The following is a 13478-nucleotide window of genomic DNA, read 5'->3' as shown; positions in this document are numbered from 1 at the left end:
TTATCTGTGTTCCTGTGAGCTGTGTGTGGAGGGGGTGTGTCTCTTCCCTCCAATCAGCTCTCAGAGCTCTCCTCACGGAGCTCTGCAGTGTGAAACTTCAGCTCCCAGTCCCGTTTTCTGACAGCTCAGACAACCTATATAAATACAGCACTTTGAATGGATGTAGAGAAGAGGGGGCTGCAGTTAAACAGGTACAACTTATGTAGGAGGATTAGTTTCATCTCTGTGTATCACCTGAGGCCAGTTCACTGAGTATATGTAAGGGTTTACAACCACTTTAACGCGGTACACCCTAAAGCAAGGCAAAGTTTTGCATTAATGCAACACATAGGGGCTTATTTACTAAAGCTGGAGAGTGCAAAATCAGGACAACTTCCGCACAGAAACTAATCAGCTTCTAACCTCAGCTTGTTCAGTTAAGCTTTGGCAATAAAACTTGGAAGCTGATTGGTTTCTATGTAGAAATGAGCCTGATTTTGCACGCTCCAGCTTTAGTAAATAAACCCTTAAGTCTGAAGACGGACTTAATGATACAGGCCTAAAGAAATGCAATAGACAAATGCCATTTCTAACAGACTTAAACTTTATTTTTTGACAAAAAAAAAAATATAAAGACATCAATCCTATCCACGATTGTCAGTTTTACACACACTGAAAAAAATTGTACAAATTAAACTCCACGCGAAACTAAGAAGGTAAAAGAATTACCGAAAGAAAAAAAAAAACAAAATCTTTTTTTTTTTCTGCAGAACAGCAAAATATTTTCTTATAAAATATATTCCAAGTCAACAGGTCTGTCTACATATTATATTGTATAAAAAATTTTTTTACAGAAATAATTAGTGTTTTTACATATACATTTTGTCACCTCGAGAAGAATTAGAAACTGATAATTCTCAGTGATTTCACAGCATTGGTGTGACTATAGCTCACATCCAGTGTTAAAACCCAACAGCAGCTCTGCAGGTACATACAGATTAAAAAAAAATAATAATAATTAAAGATTCTTCATACCCAAAACTGCAACTGTGCAATGTGTACAAAAATTAAACAAATGCTATAATAAAGTATGCAAGTTTATTTTTTTTCAACCAAAAATATCAGTGTTACTGACTTGAAAAAAAACAATAAGTGCAAGTGTCATTGCTTTCCAACAAACAGAAATACAGCGTTAACAAGGTAAAAGGACATGGCATGCGAGAAGAAAATATTTACCATTCCTTAACTTCTGTAGCTATGTCCATATTTGTCCGGCAATTGGAAGCAAAATTGTCCTTGTCATTTACCAGTGTTTTCACACATAACGTTTTCCATGTTTTATTAAAGTTTACATAAATTAAATAGTTTAGCGCAGAAAAAAAATACAAAAAAAAAAAAAATCATCTCATTTTTTCATAGATGATCACATGACTTGAAAGGGGTCAAACAGAACACTAAAATAAAATCTCTAATTATAAATCATTTCACTTCAAATAAGAACTAATAAATACTATATCAAGTACAATCAGGAAAAGAAGAAAAAAAATAACTTAATTTTAGTAGTTTTTTTCAGTGCTATTTCCAATCACAGCAAAATATAACTAAACATTAAATACAACTATTGTACCTTGGTGCAGACTACCCAACATTGATGTTCACACAAATAATATATTAAAAAAAAAGAAAAAAAAAAAAAAGATATATAGTATCATAGATCCTTCAACATGAATGTAACAGCTTTAGAAAAAAATAAAAATGCAATCTGTTTAAGAGATTGGACTGTCTTTTTAAATGTGTTTCACATTACACAAGCATTTTGAAAATGTTTTGTTTTTTTTTTTTTAATTCTGCAACTAAGGTTGTCCATCTATTTTATATAATGCATGTTAAGTCAATATATCTTTAACTGTTCACTGCCAAGATGGCCTCACACAGATCCAAACAAAAAGCCAACTTTTTATTTCAGCACTTTGATGTTGGTATAAAAAGAAAAAGAAAATAGTGCATCCTGTGAATGGGAGGATATCCCATTTTTCTGTGTACTTTCCACTTCCTGCAGCATTTTAGACATCAGAGAAGAGTTTGTGATTTAGCTTGCTATAAACCATAGCAACCAGATGCTTGCTCTCTTTTCCTGAACACTGAAAGCTCAATTCAAGTTTCTGACCGGTTGCCATAGCTTATGATTGCACTTTTCTATATTCCTTTTAATGTCTTACCATTTTAAGGCCATTCGCAGGATTTTTGGGAGTACACCAGACCCTAAAGTTTGAAACTATTAGATACAATTGCTTTGCCACAAGAGAGCGGCTAAACAGTAGGACTGTTCAAGTGGATTGTGATAGATAATGGTTATCAGGCAACACTGTATCCTGTACAATGAAGAAAAAAAAAAAAAGGGGGGGGGGGGTCCTTTTTGTCACAGTTAAATACCTTTCATGTTTTAAGAATACTCATTTCAGATGATAAGAAAAAATATATGTATTTCACTGTCTCTGTGCTACCGTTAATTCAAGCCAACAGGAAATTTTTCACCAGGCTTAAAATGAAAGGTTATGCCATGCCAATTAAATGACATTTTTCGGTGAGACTTTTCTAACACCAGAATGTTAAATACTGGACTATAGTAGTTACTTTTACATGTATCAAACGTTCAATACTTTCAATCAGTAGTCTCTGTATGCATATTATATTAGTTTAACATGGGTTATAAAACAGAACTGGAATAGTAGTCATAGTTGGCCAATCGCGTAAGGCAATAAAACAGTGCCGCGGGATACCAGTTCCTTTTTTTGCCGACCATTATGTACAGAAATACTTTTCAGGACAAGATACTGAAAGATTTGAAGTCTTTGCCAAGCACTGATCAAATATATTATTAGTCTAAATCTTAAAAAGAAAGAAAAAAAAAAACAATGATAATAAATTAAAAAAAGGGGGGGGGGGGCTTGCAGTTCTCATATTTTGCCTTCTGGAGGACTATAAGTCCACTTCATAAATACTGCTGGGAGACAGATTCATATACAGCTGTGAAAATGACTCTAGCAAATTGACTTTACAAAAAAAAAAAAATGGTGTGGGCATTTCAGAGATCTGCAGTGGGCCAGTGCTTTAAAAATATTTACAATTTTTTAATTAAAGAAGCTATTTTTGTATTATTTATGAAGCTATATGGCCCCCAATTTTATTTGGGGTAAAATGCTTTGTGGTAATGTATAAGACTACCCAGTGAGGGCTAATTTATCAAAAGTAGAGCCGAAAAAAAAAAAGGAAGAGAGGCGGAGCTCTTGTGCTTCCTTTGCCCCTTGGGCGAAGGATGGAACCTGACCGACCCTTCTGGACAGCAGCTTCACCTTTGCTTGCGTTTTCTTTTTTTTTCGTCAGCTTTGATAAATTAGTTTAATATTGAATGCAGAAATTGTCCTGCGTTGGCAAATTTTCACCAAAAGAGAAAAAAAAAAAATTTGACTGGGGGGGCGAACCTGCACAACACACGTTTAAGTTTGCAATGGCCACACTTGGTCATATTCAGACACTGAAGCCAAGTGGTTGAGAATGTTCATACAATAAATTATGTAAATAAGCACTTTAATTTTCCAATGGTGTGCAGATGAAACAAGTAAACAGGGATTGGACTACGGAAGTGAATTTTCACCCAATTTATGTGAACATTCACAACTCTTTTAGTAAATCATCCTTGCTATAAGAGTAGGTAGTAAAAATTCAATGAAAGGGCAGATATTTTTCAAGCTGGGCATAACCAGCATAAGGCTGCACAGTATGTCACTCGCATCACCAATACATAAATGACTGAATATTTAAAACTTAGAAAAGTTGGGAGACACTCAATGGGAATACAGAAGTTTTCCAATACATAAGAAGGATACTTTCAAATATTAACATTTTGGGTCTTTTTTTTTTTTCCACCAATTTCTTTTTATCTGCAACAATTATATGGACAGATATTAAATATATTTATACGTTAAAGTATCAGAAGAGTAGAAAGAATTGCTTTATACCCAGTGTTTACTACCAGTCTTGTCCTCCTAGGCTTGAACAGGCTCTTGAAGGACCCGCTCTACTAAATGGGATGTTTCAATGATTGCTCCCTGCCCCAGGGATGCCTTAGCCTAAGGGCATTTTCATACTACCATGCTGCGGTTTGGTTGTAGCACAGTGCACCCATGGTTTTTGTGCCGTTTACCCACAGTTTCCTAAAGACTTCTATTAGTTTGAGCGTTTTTAGTGCGTTTTCTGAAAGCGCACCAAAGATGCTGCATGTAGGACTTTTGGGGCGCTTTCAAAAAACGCACCAAAAACATGCGATCTAATAGAAGTCTATGGAAAACCGCAGGTAACCTACATGAGAACTGCAAGTACACTGCGCTGCACCCACGCTGTGGCCAAACCGCAGCACGGCAGTGTGACACCATCCTTAGGCTAAACCAGTTTGGCTGCAGCGACTGCAGATTATCTAAAGAACGATTGGACAGACAGCATTCAACTATGGCAAACTGCAATTCCCAATAACCCTCAGGAACCAACCAATCATATTGCTTCACTTGCTGTAAACTGACTACAGCTCACCACATGTTGCAAGACTTTTTTGCAGGTTGCACTTTGATTGTACGGTCCTCTTTAGATCTACTTAAGCAGACCAAACATTATACAATCCTACCAAGATCAATGTAGTGCAAGGGCCTGCCTGATTGGATAGTTTAGATAAATCCTCATATTACATAGGTCCGCTAGATCTAAAGTTGATTACACATAGATGGTACAGTCAGAAACATACAATACATGTTATGCCATACACTATACAATCAGATTGTACACTCCCCTTTAGATCTACTAATCTAATCTAACATAAGGGCCTGTGCAGCTGGGTAGAAAGTGAATGGCTTGTATAGGTTTGTCCTCCTATTACATTACATGTAGATGTACAGGGATTGTAGATTTAACTTTGGTTTTACCAAACCTATATAATAAAAGGACCTACTTAATCTACGCAATCAATTTGTACCCAATCAGGTAGTAGGTCCTTGCACTATATAATTGTTGGTTGAACTGAAGGAGATCGTACAAATTGCAACATGTGGGGTGAGCGCTAAACATATCCAATACAGTGCTTCTAAATACCATTTGCATTTCCCAACATAGGGGCTTTCACCCAAGATTCACACAATGTTTGAACTGATAAATATGTGAATCTCAGGTTTGTGTCAATCTTGAATGAAAACATGGATAAACGGACCCCTGGATGTTCCTTATATTTAATAAGACAGTGCAAGGAGCACAGAAGACAGCCAAGGAGCAGTGATCAATAGCAGCCAATAGGATTTCAGTTTACTGAAGGTAAATCAGTACATAGATGTCTTCTGATTGGTTGTGGTGGATCACTGTGGTTTGGCTGTATAAGACTACTAGTATCTACATTCCCCCAATAGCAAGCAATCTAAAAGCCTGAACAAGCTCAATGGAACAAAACTGGTGATAAATACAACTCATGTTGGAATATTCTGCCATTGTCACATACCATCAAATTTGACTAAGAGAACATAGGTTTGGGGCCCCATGCACACATGCGTTTAGGGGCCGATTACGATTTCCTGCAGGAGACTCAGCGGGGTCCCTGCAAGTGGGCTGACAGTGGCCTGAGCCAATCGCATGTACTTTGGCTTGCAGCAATTACCTGTGGATGATTGGTCTTAGACACTAAACAATCCAGGGCCGATCTTCTACAGGTAATTGCTGCATGTCCGATGACATGTGAAGGGTTGAGGGGACTTACGAGGTTTCTGGAAACAGCTGCGGGTAGGATGCCAGCAGCTGCAGCAATTCACATTACAGTGATTACCTGTGGCTGATTGGCCCTGGACGCAAATGGTCATCCGCAGATAATCGCTGCATGTCCGGTTACAGCCGTGAATGGCTGCCATTGCTGTCAGCCTCTCATTGCTTTGTATAGGACCCCCAGCCTACTGCCGAGTCCCCTGCAGGAAACCACAACCTTCCCTAAACACACGTGTTGAGTTGCAGAGGAAGCGAGGGCTTCAGCGTGATATGCCGTACCGGTGCGATTATTGAGGTTCTTACACAGTTCAGCTGAAGGAGAATAACATTAGTGGGCTTATGCAATAAAAAGAGGTAAAAAGCCAACACAATGGGGAATGTCCAGCAACCCACAGCAACCAGACAATACCGAAGACAAGTCTGCTAAAAAAAAAGACAACTTCTGATTGGTTGCCAAGACTTACTGAACAAGACCCATGGCTTTGTGCCATCCCGGATAAGCCCCCATTCATTACTAGACAACCAAGGACTTCACCAGGCCACAGTGAAACTTACGAATGTGTCTATATAAGTCACCTGACTGGGTGAACCGTCTCTCGCACCATTTACAGGCGTGCGGCTTTTCCCTCGTGTGCACCACCGCGTGGCGGCTGAGGTTGTGTGAATATTGGAAGCTCTTGCCGCACTGGCCACAGGTATAGGGCTTCTCGCCCGAGTGCGTGCGTTCGTGTCTCTTTAATGTGTACATACAGGAGAAGGTCTTTCCACATATCGTACAGGTGGGGACAGAGCCATCGGGGGACATCTTGATGCGGGAGCCGTCGCGGTCCCGGAAATGGGAACTGAGGTGGAGCTGAAGGATGTGGGGGCTGGGGAAAACTTTACTGCACAGGGGGCAGATGCAAATCTGCCCCGGGGAGACCAGGACGCCTGAGGTGGAGATGTCAGAGGAATCCATGTCGTCCTCGCTCTCGTCGCGGTCGTGGTACAAGTCGTCCTCCCGAACATGTGAGTTCCCATTTCCTGCGAACATGTGTCCCAGCCCCGTCATGAGGCTTTTGGCCGGATTCCCAACATGCTGACTCTTTGGACTCTTTGCCTCACTGTCCTCCTGTTCTGACAGCAAGTCTTGTTCATCTTTAACAAGTGGCACCGTGCCCTGCTGCTGGCTGTCGGAAGCCAGCTGTCCAAAGACGTAGGAGGGGTGGAAGGAATCTTTCCCAGACACGGGCTTGAAAGACAAATCCAGAGCACAATCCCCATCACTCGGAGCCTGTGTATGGTTAGCAGACCTCTGGGACAAAGGGCAAGGAGAACTGGTGACACCGGCCTTTGTTGTTCCAGCTGTTGTCCTACACGACACAGCTTCGATGGGAGCCGAGTTGACACCTATGGAATTAGGAGACCAACCGGGCAGGGCGTCCTCCACCGCAAAGTTCTTCTCTTTATTTTCACCGCCCCGTCTCCGAGGCTCCTCGCCGTCCGAGAACGCGTCCTTCTCCTGCTCGGACCCATCCTCTCCATTTTTCAGTTCTTTCTCTTTCAGCTTGCCCTTGCACACTTTGACAATGTCATACATGTGAAGGTAGCTGGCGGCAGCCAACACGTCCTCCACCGGGAGGCTGCCGAATTCCAGCTTGCCTTCGTACATGAATTGAAGCAGCAGACTGAAGGCCGGGGCCGTGACAATGTCACTGTTCAGATGGACAATGTCCCTTTTGTCTAGCTGGTCCCTGTAGAAGAGATGGAAGTACATGCTGCAGGAGGCCAGGACGGCTCTGTGGGCTTGGAATTGCGCTTCCCCAACTAAAACAGTACAGTCACACAGGAAACCCTGGTGACGTTGCTGACTCAGACACTGCAGCAACTGTCGGCTATGGTCTGGAAACTCCATTCTTCCTTCATAACCTGTTCAGAAACAGGAAAAACTTGATCGTTACTGTAAACTCAAATCCTCTTAGCAGCTGCAATAGCCAGAGCTGGCTGGCAACAGACAAGAAAAAAAAAAAAAAAAGAAAAAAAAAAAAAAAGGAAAAGAAAATACAAGCACACAACGTCCAACCGTACAATCCTCTCTCTCTACAGCAAGCTGCCTTTTTCCAGGCAAGCCTCTCATTTAACTGCACCTGCTAGGAACAGGAAAAACTAGATTTTAAATAAACAATGGCTTCCACAAGGCAATTTTGAAAGCTTTGTCCCCTCCTGGTCAGTGCAGCCGATCGGAGGCGCCGAGTAGTTATGGAAACCGCTGCCTTTTAAAACAGAAAAAAGGCTGGGCAGGTCTCTGGAACTTCACTGCAACTTGGACTACTACTAGGAGGCTCCGAGCGACAACGACAAAAACGCAACAGCAAAAAACTAAATAGATAAATCAAATAAAAAATAGATATATCTCATACAAAACACAACAGCAAGAAAAATAAATAAAAGTAAAATACAAAACTATAAAATAGAAATCATGAAAAACACAAACAGCAAGAAAAAAAGAAATAAAAAATATATATAAAATAAAATATATTGTAAAAACAACAGCAAGAAAAAACAAAAAAGGAAAATAAAAGAAAATAATAATAATAAAAAAATAAATAAATATATTTTATATATATATATATATATATATATATATATATATTTAAACCCAACCGCAAGAAAAAATAAACATAATAAAAATAAAACATATAACATTCTAATAAAAATAAAACTTTACATACATACACACACCCATACACACTTAGTTAGGCAAGTGTCTGTAACCATAGTAACCAGACTTCAACTGTCACCAAAGACTGTTTAAGCCTAGTTGCTCAGGGTTACTGCCCTATACAGTCTTACCAATTCACCAAAAGCGTTAAAATCTGTCTGTCCAACCAACTTTAGATTTGCCAAATCTATGCAGTATAAAGGGCCTACCTAATCTATCCAATCATGTAGGCCCCTTGCAGTTGTTGGCAGATCTAAGGGTGGCCATACATGCTATAATCTGATTGTATTGACTGACATTTACCAAAATTATGTCATAGGAGGTCAAACCTATACAATCCAATTGATTTCTATCCCATATCCCTGCCTCAGTTATTGGCAGATCTAAAGGAGATTGCACAGATTGTATCGTGCACAGCCAGCTTTAAGAAGCCTGTACAATCAGATTGTATCGTGCACAGCCAGCTTTTAGAAGCCTGTACAATCAGATTGCTTTAAGAAGTCTGTACAATCAGACTTTATAGTGTACAGCCAGCTTTAAGAAGTCTGTACAATCAGATTGTATAGTATACAGCCAGCTTTAAGAAGCCTGTACAATCAGATTGTATAGTATACAGCCAGCTTTAAGAAGCCTGTACAATCAGATTGTATAGTGTACAGCCAGCTTTAAGGAGTCTGTACAATCAGACTGTATAGTGTACAGCCAGCTTTAAAAAGCCTGTACAATCAGACTGTATAGTGTACAGCCAACTTTAAGAAGCCTGTACAGATTGTATAGTGCACAGCCAGCTTTAAGAAGCCTGTACAGATTGTATAGTGCACAGCCAGCTTTAAGAAGCCTGTACAGATTGTATAGTGCACAGCCAGCTTTAAGAAGCCTGTACAGATTGTATAGTGCACAGCCAGCTTTAAGAAGCCTGTACAGATTGTATAGTGTACAGCCAGCTTTAAGAAGCCTGTACAGATTGTATAGTGTACAGCCAGCTTTAAGAAGCCTGTACAATCAGATTGTAACACGTGATCCTACGAATGGTCAATATCATGCAATGCAGGTAACACAATCTAGCTAAAAAGAAGACAGAAGTAAAGTTTTACAACAAGGGAGCATGAAAGAAAAAAAAATGCCCTTAAAGTGATAGTTCCAATTTTTTTGGCAAGCCTTACCTTCCCCCCTCCCCCCCAGTTGTCGGGGTGTACCCCGGGGACTGTTAGGGTGAGCGGGCTCTCTGTTGTGCCATGGCTGGTGGTGGTAGCAGGTCTGGAAGCAGACAGAAGAGCGGTGGCGGTGTGTCCCTGTGTCAGTGTGAGAGTGTGAAGGAGGAGGAGGAGGCAGGAAAAGAGAGAGAGCTGGCTCTGCTAATTACACAGCAAGCTGGAAAGTCAGCTGCTCTGCCTTCACTAGGATGGAAGCGCTACCTCCAGCTGTGCTCCTCTTAATGCCATATGTTACTGCAAATCTCGCTACCAGCCAACCACGCCGCTCGCTGCCTTTTAAAGTCCCAACTTCCCCATTTATAGCCATCGATTAGACGGCCGCCCAGACCAGGCAAGAACGCACGGCCGATGGCCAACTTCGGGCAACTTCCCGCACACGTACAGGTGCGCTTAGCAACCATTGTGTCCGGTCAACACGCTGCCCGACGCCTTCACCGAGCAACTGCAGGGGGGCCCCACCGTACACTACAATGCAGCTCCGCTCCATCGCATGCCTCCGACATGCAACTTCAAGGGTCCTGGACTTCCAGGGACACTTATTTGTTAAATAAAGACTGAGAAATTCTGATTTATTACCTAGAAACAAGAACTTTGTAAATAATCCTGTTAACAGACAGATGTAACAGGATGGGGCAGACAGAGACTAATGTTCACCGTACACGGTACAATCTGACCATACACGGTACAATCTGACCATACAATCAACTTTACAATCCCTGTGATAGGAGGACCTACCCGATCTACCCTATCAATCTGTATCCAATCAGGCGAGACCTTACACTACTGTAGCTATACAGGCTTCCATAAATGATCCATTTCTTTTTTTTAGGAATAATCGATCTATCATGGACAACCCAAAAGATTGATATGACACAACTGGATAGTTTAGGTAGGTCCTTGTATACATCCAGTGGTGGCCATATAAATGGTCGCTTTGTTTTCTGATCGATCTATCCTGATGGGAATAATCGATCTATCATGGACAACTCAAACGATTGATATGACACAACTGGATAGTTTAGGTAGGTCCTTGTATACATCCAGTGGTGGCCATATAAATGGTCGCTTTGTTTTCTGATCGATCTTTCCTGATGGGAATAATCGATCTATTATGGACAACCCAAACGATTGATATGACACAACTGGATAGTTTAGGTAAGTCCTTGTATAACTCCAATGGTGGCCATATAAATAGTTGCCTTGTTTTCTGATCGATCTCTCCTGATAGGAATAATCTATCATGGACAACCCATACGATTGATATGACATGACTAGACAGCTCAGGTAGGTCCTTGTATACATCCAGTGGTGGCCATATAACTGGTTTCTTCCTTTCTGATCGATCTCTCCTGATAGGAATAATCTATCATGGACAACCCAAACGATTGATATGATACGACTGGATAGATTAGGTAGGTCCTCATATTGCTCAAATGGTGGCCATACACACTTTGCTAAATGATCACTTTCCTTTACGATCGATCGATCTCTCCCAATAGGCATAATCAATTTATAGATAAACCATTCAATTGATATGCCACACGCAGAGAAGTTGATTCCGATCAATAGCTGGAATATAAAATCATGAGTTATCGATCACATTTATGTTTTCACTATAGAATCTTACAATCTGATTGATCCAACTGCGATCAAATTCCTGAGCAAAGCAACAATCAATACATTTCCGTCGCAGTCAATCAAATTGGTTTGACTGAATGTGATCGAAAGTGTGTCTATTGATCGAAAGTGTGTCTATCGATTGAAAGTGTGTCTATCGATCAAAAGAAAAGTTATGCCAATTCGATCATTTTGATCGATCACATTGAAACCTCCATAAAGGAGCATGTGATCAAATTGCACATCAATTGAATTAAAAACTGGCAGCGCGCACGGCCACCATGAGGGACATTGTACAATCAGATTGTATCCTGTGTGTGCCGCAGTTTACTAAACAGGTGCAAAGTTGCTGATCCTCTGCCCTTCTTTACAATGGCGGGGCCTTTTATTATTGACAAACACTAACTTTCCAATGACAAACTCTCCGCTGGGGGTCTAATTAGGGGACTGGGGGTCTAATTAGGGGACTGGCCATTAAAGCGCCCTGACAGATCGCACTTACAATCTATATAAAAAAACAAAACAAATTAATGTACCCTCAACCATCTACTAAGAAGGGTCTCGGGGGGGTCTACAGCTGGTGCGATCACCCCCTGGGGGCGGAGGTCAGGGGGTGCCAAACGTCTGTGACCTTAGCAGCCAGCCCCCCCCCCCCCCCCCGGGGCCCAGCCGCTTCCAACTGCAGCAGGTTGCTGAGAGTTTAAGGAAGTGCAGACAGACCTCATTGTATCCGCAAGCACCCCCCCGCCGGATGATTTCACCGTGTCCCTGCCAATCCCAGCCCGGATCGTTGGTGTTTTCCCACGGCTAAGCCTGACTGATTCGCCCTCTTAAAAAAAAAAAAAAAAAAAGAGAAGAAAGAAGGAAAAGTTGCTTTTTGCAAAAAAAAAAAAAAAGAAGAAGAAAGAACCTGCAAGCCAAGTTGTCCCCTTGTGAAGGCAGCGATGAGATCTGCTCCTGTTGTCTGCACTGTGTCCCCAGGGGTGCTGGATTAGCCAGAGTCCAGATGGGGACAGCAGAAACTTGTCTGATCCAGAGGAGAGCCCCCCTTCCTGGGGGAATGAGATCACCAGAGCTGGGGGAGAAGGGTAATAAGGAGGGGGGTGGTACTTACAGGCTGCTCTGGGGGATCCTGGTGCTGGAGTGTGCTGACAAGGCCAGAGTTTGTAGGGATCCTGCGGCTTCATGGAGATCCCCAGATGTGTGTGCTGGTGTCACCTCCCTCCTGTGTGTTGGTGGCAGCCTAGCAGCGCCGTGTTGTTGGAGCAGGTTGGTAAGAGGACACTCTCGCGATAGGCAGGCTCTGGCTGTGCACACAATAGTTGCAATGCTCCAGGGCTGACTTGCTCTCCAGTCCCCCCCCCACCCCCCACCTCCCACCTCCACCCCTGCGATCCGGCCTCAGCTTCGCTGTGTGTGCAGCCTGCTCTCCCCGCTGCCGTGTGTGCGCACAGCCCGGACCTGGACACACTGCCGCCGCCACCGCCGCCGCTGTGCCTCCCCCCCTCCAACACCACACCACCTCCTCCCCAGCCAGCAATGGGAAGGACCAATGGGAGAGGCGGCTGCTGCAGCTGTGCCCTTCTCACATAAACAGGCTGCTCTTGTTAGGAGGCAATGATCGCACAGGGCCAGGCTGCCAGCCTCTCCTCTGCTGGGATGGGGGGGATGGGGGGCACTGGCCAGATGACAGGCCTCGGCTCTCATCGCTGCTTCCACAATCATCTGCTGCTACACTTCCTGGGGATTCCAACAAACTTGCACGATTCTGCTTTCTTTCCTTTTCTTCTTTTTCTCTTCTTTTCTCTTTCTTTCCTTTCTTCTTTTTCTTCCTTTTCTCTCTCTTTCTTTCTTTCTTCTCTGTCTTTTGCTTTCTTTCTTTTCTGTCTCTCTTTCTCTTCTTCACCTTTCTCTTTCTTTTCTTTCTCTCTCTCTTTTTGTCTCTTTCGTTCTTTCCTCTCTCTTTCTTGCTTTCTTTCTTTTCTGTCTTTCTCTTCTTCACCTTTCTCTTTCTTTTCTTTCTTTTTCTCTTTCTTTCTTTCTTCTCTCTCTCTTGCTTTCTTTTCTGTCTTTCTCTTCTCCACCTTTCTCTTTCTTTTCTTTCTTTTTCTCTTTCTTTCTTTCTTCTCTCTCTCTTGCTTTCTTTTCTGTCTTTCTCTTCTCCACCTTTCTCT

At 42.1% G+C, this 13478-nt stretch overlaps 1 protein-coding gene across 2 annotated transcripts; it reads right to left on the bottom strand.

Moving 5' to 3' along the window:
• Positions 1-562: 562 nt before the first annotated feature.
• Positions 563-12649, bottom strand: ZBTB42 (zinc finger and BTB domain containing 42). Of its 2 annotated transcripts, none has more exons than XM_089680301.1 (2): positions 12419-12649; positions 563-7680 (listed from the first exon to the last, which is right to left on the bottom strand). In XM_089680301.1, exons 1-2 carry the CDS (start codon positions 12489-12491, stop codon positions 6287-6289), a joined length of 1467 nt encoding a protein of 488 aa, XP_089536427.1. In that variant the 5' UTR covers positions 12492-12649; the 3' UTR covers positions 563-6286. The 2 variants fall into 2 exon arrangements, with proteins under 2 accessions (XP_089536427.1, XP_089536428.1); XM_089680302.1 differs by lacking the exon at positions 12419-12649 and adding an exon at positions 9637-10055.
• Positions 12650-13478: the final 829 nt, after the last annotated feature.

This window comes from Staurois parvus, unplaced genomic scaffold, assembly GCF_062004578.1.
Source record: "Staurois parvus isolate SC_StPar_1 unplaced genomic scaffold, SC_StPar_1.0 ptg000239l, whole genome shotgun sequence".
In the NCBI taxonomy this organism is placed as follows: Eukaryota; Metazoa; Chordata; class Amphibia; order Anura; family Ranidae; genus Staurois; species Staurois parvus.
This window is presented reverse-complemented; position numbering and strand designations above follow the sequence as displayed.

What these genes read in the sequence shown, in the direction of transcription:
- ZBTB42 (XM_089680301.1), bottom strand. Translation starts at nt 12,491, where the DNA reads ATGAAGCCGCAGGATCCCTACAAACTCTGGCCTTGTCAGCACACTCCA. An exon ending in AGGATCCCCCAGAGCAGCCT is followed by an intron (nt 7,681 to 12,418) that starts GTAAGTACCACC and finishes GTTTCTGAACAG; the next exon opens with GTTATGAAGGAAGAATGGAG.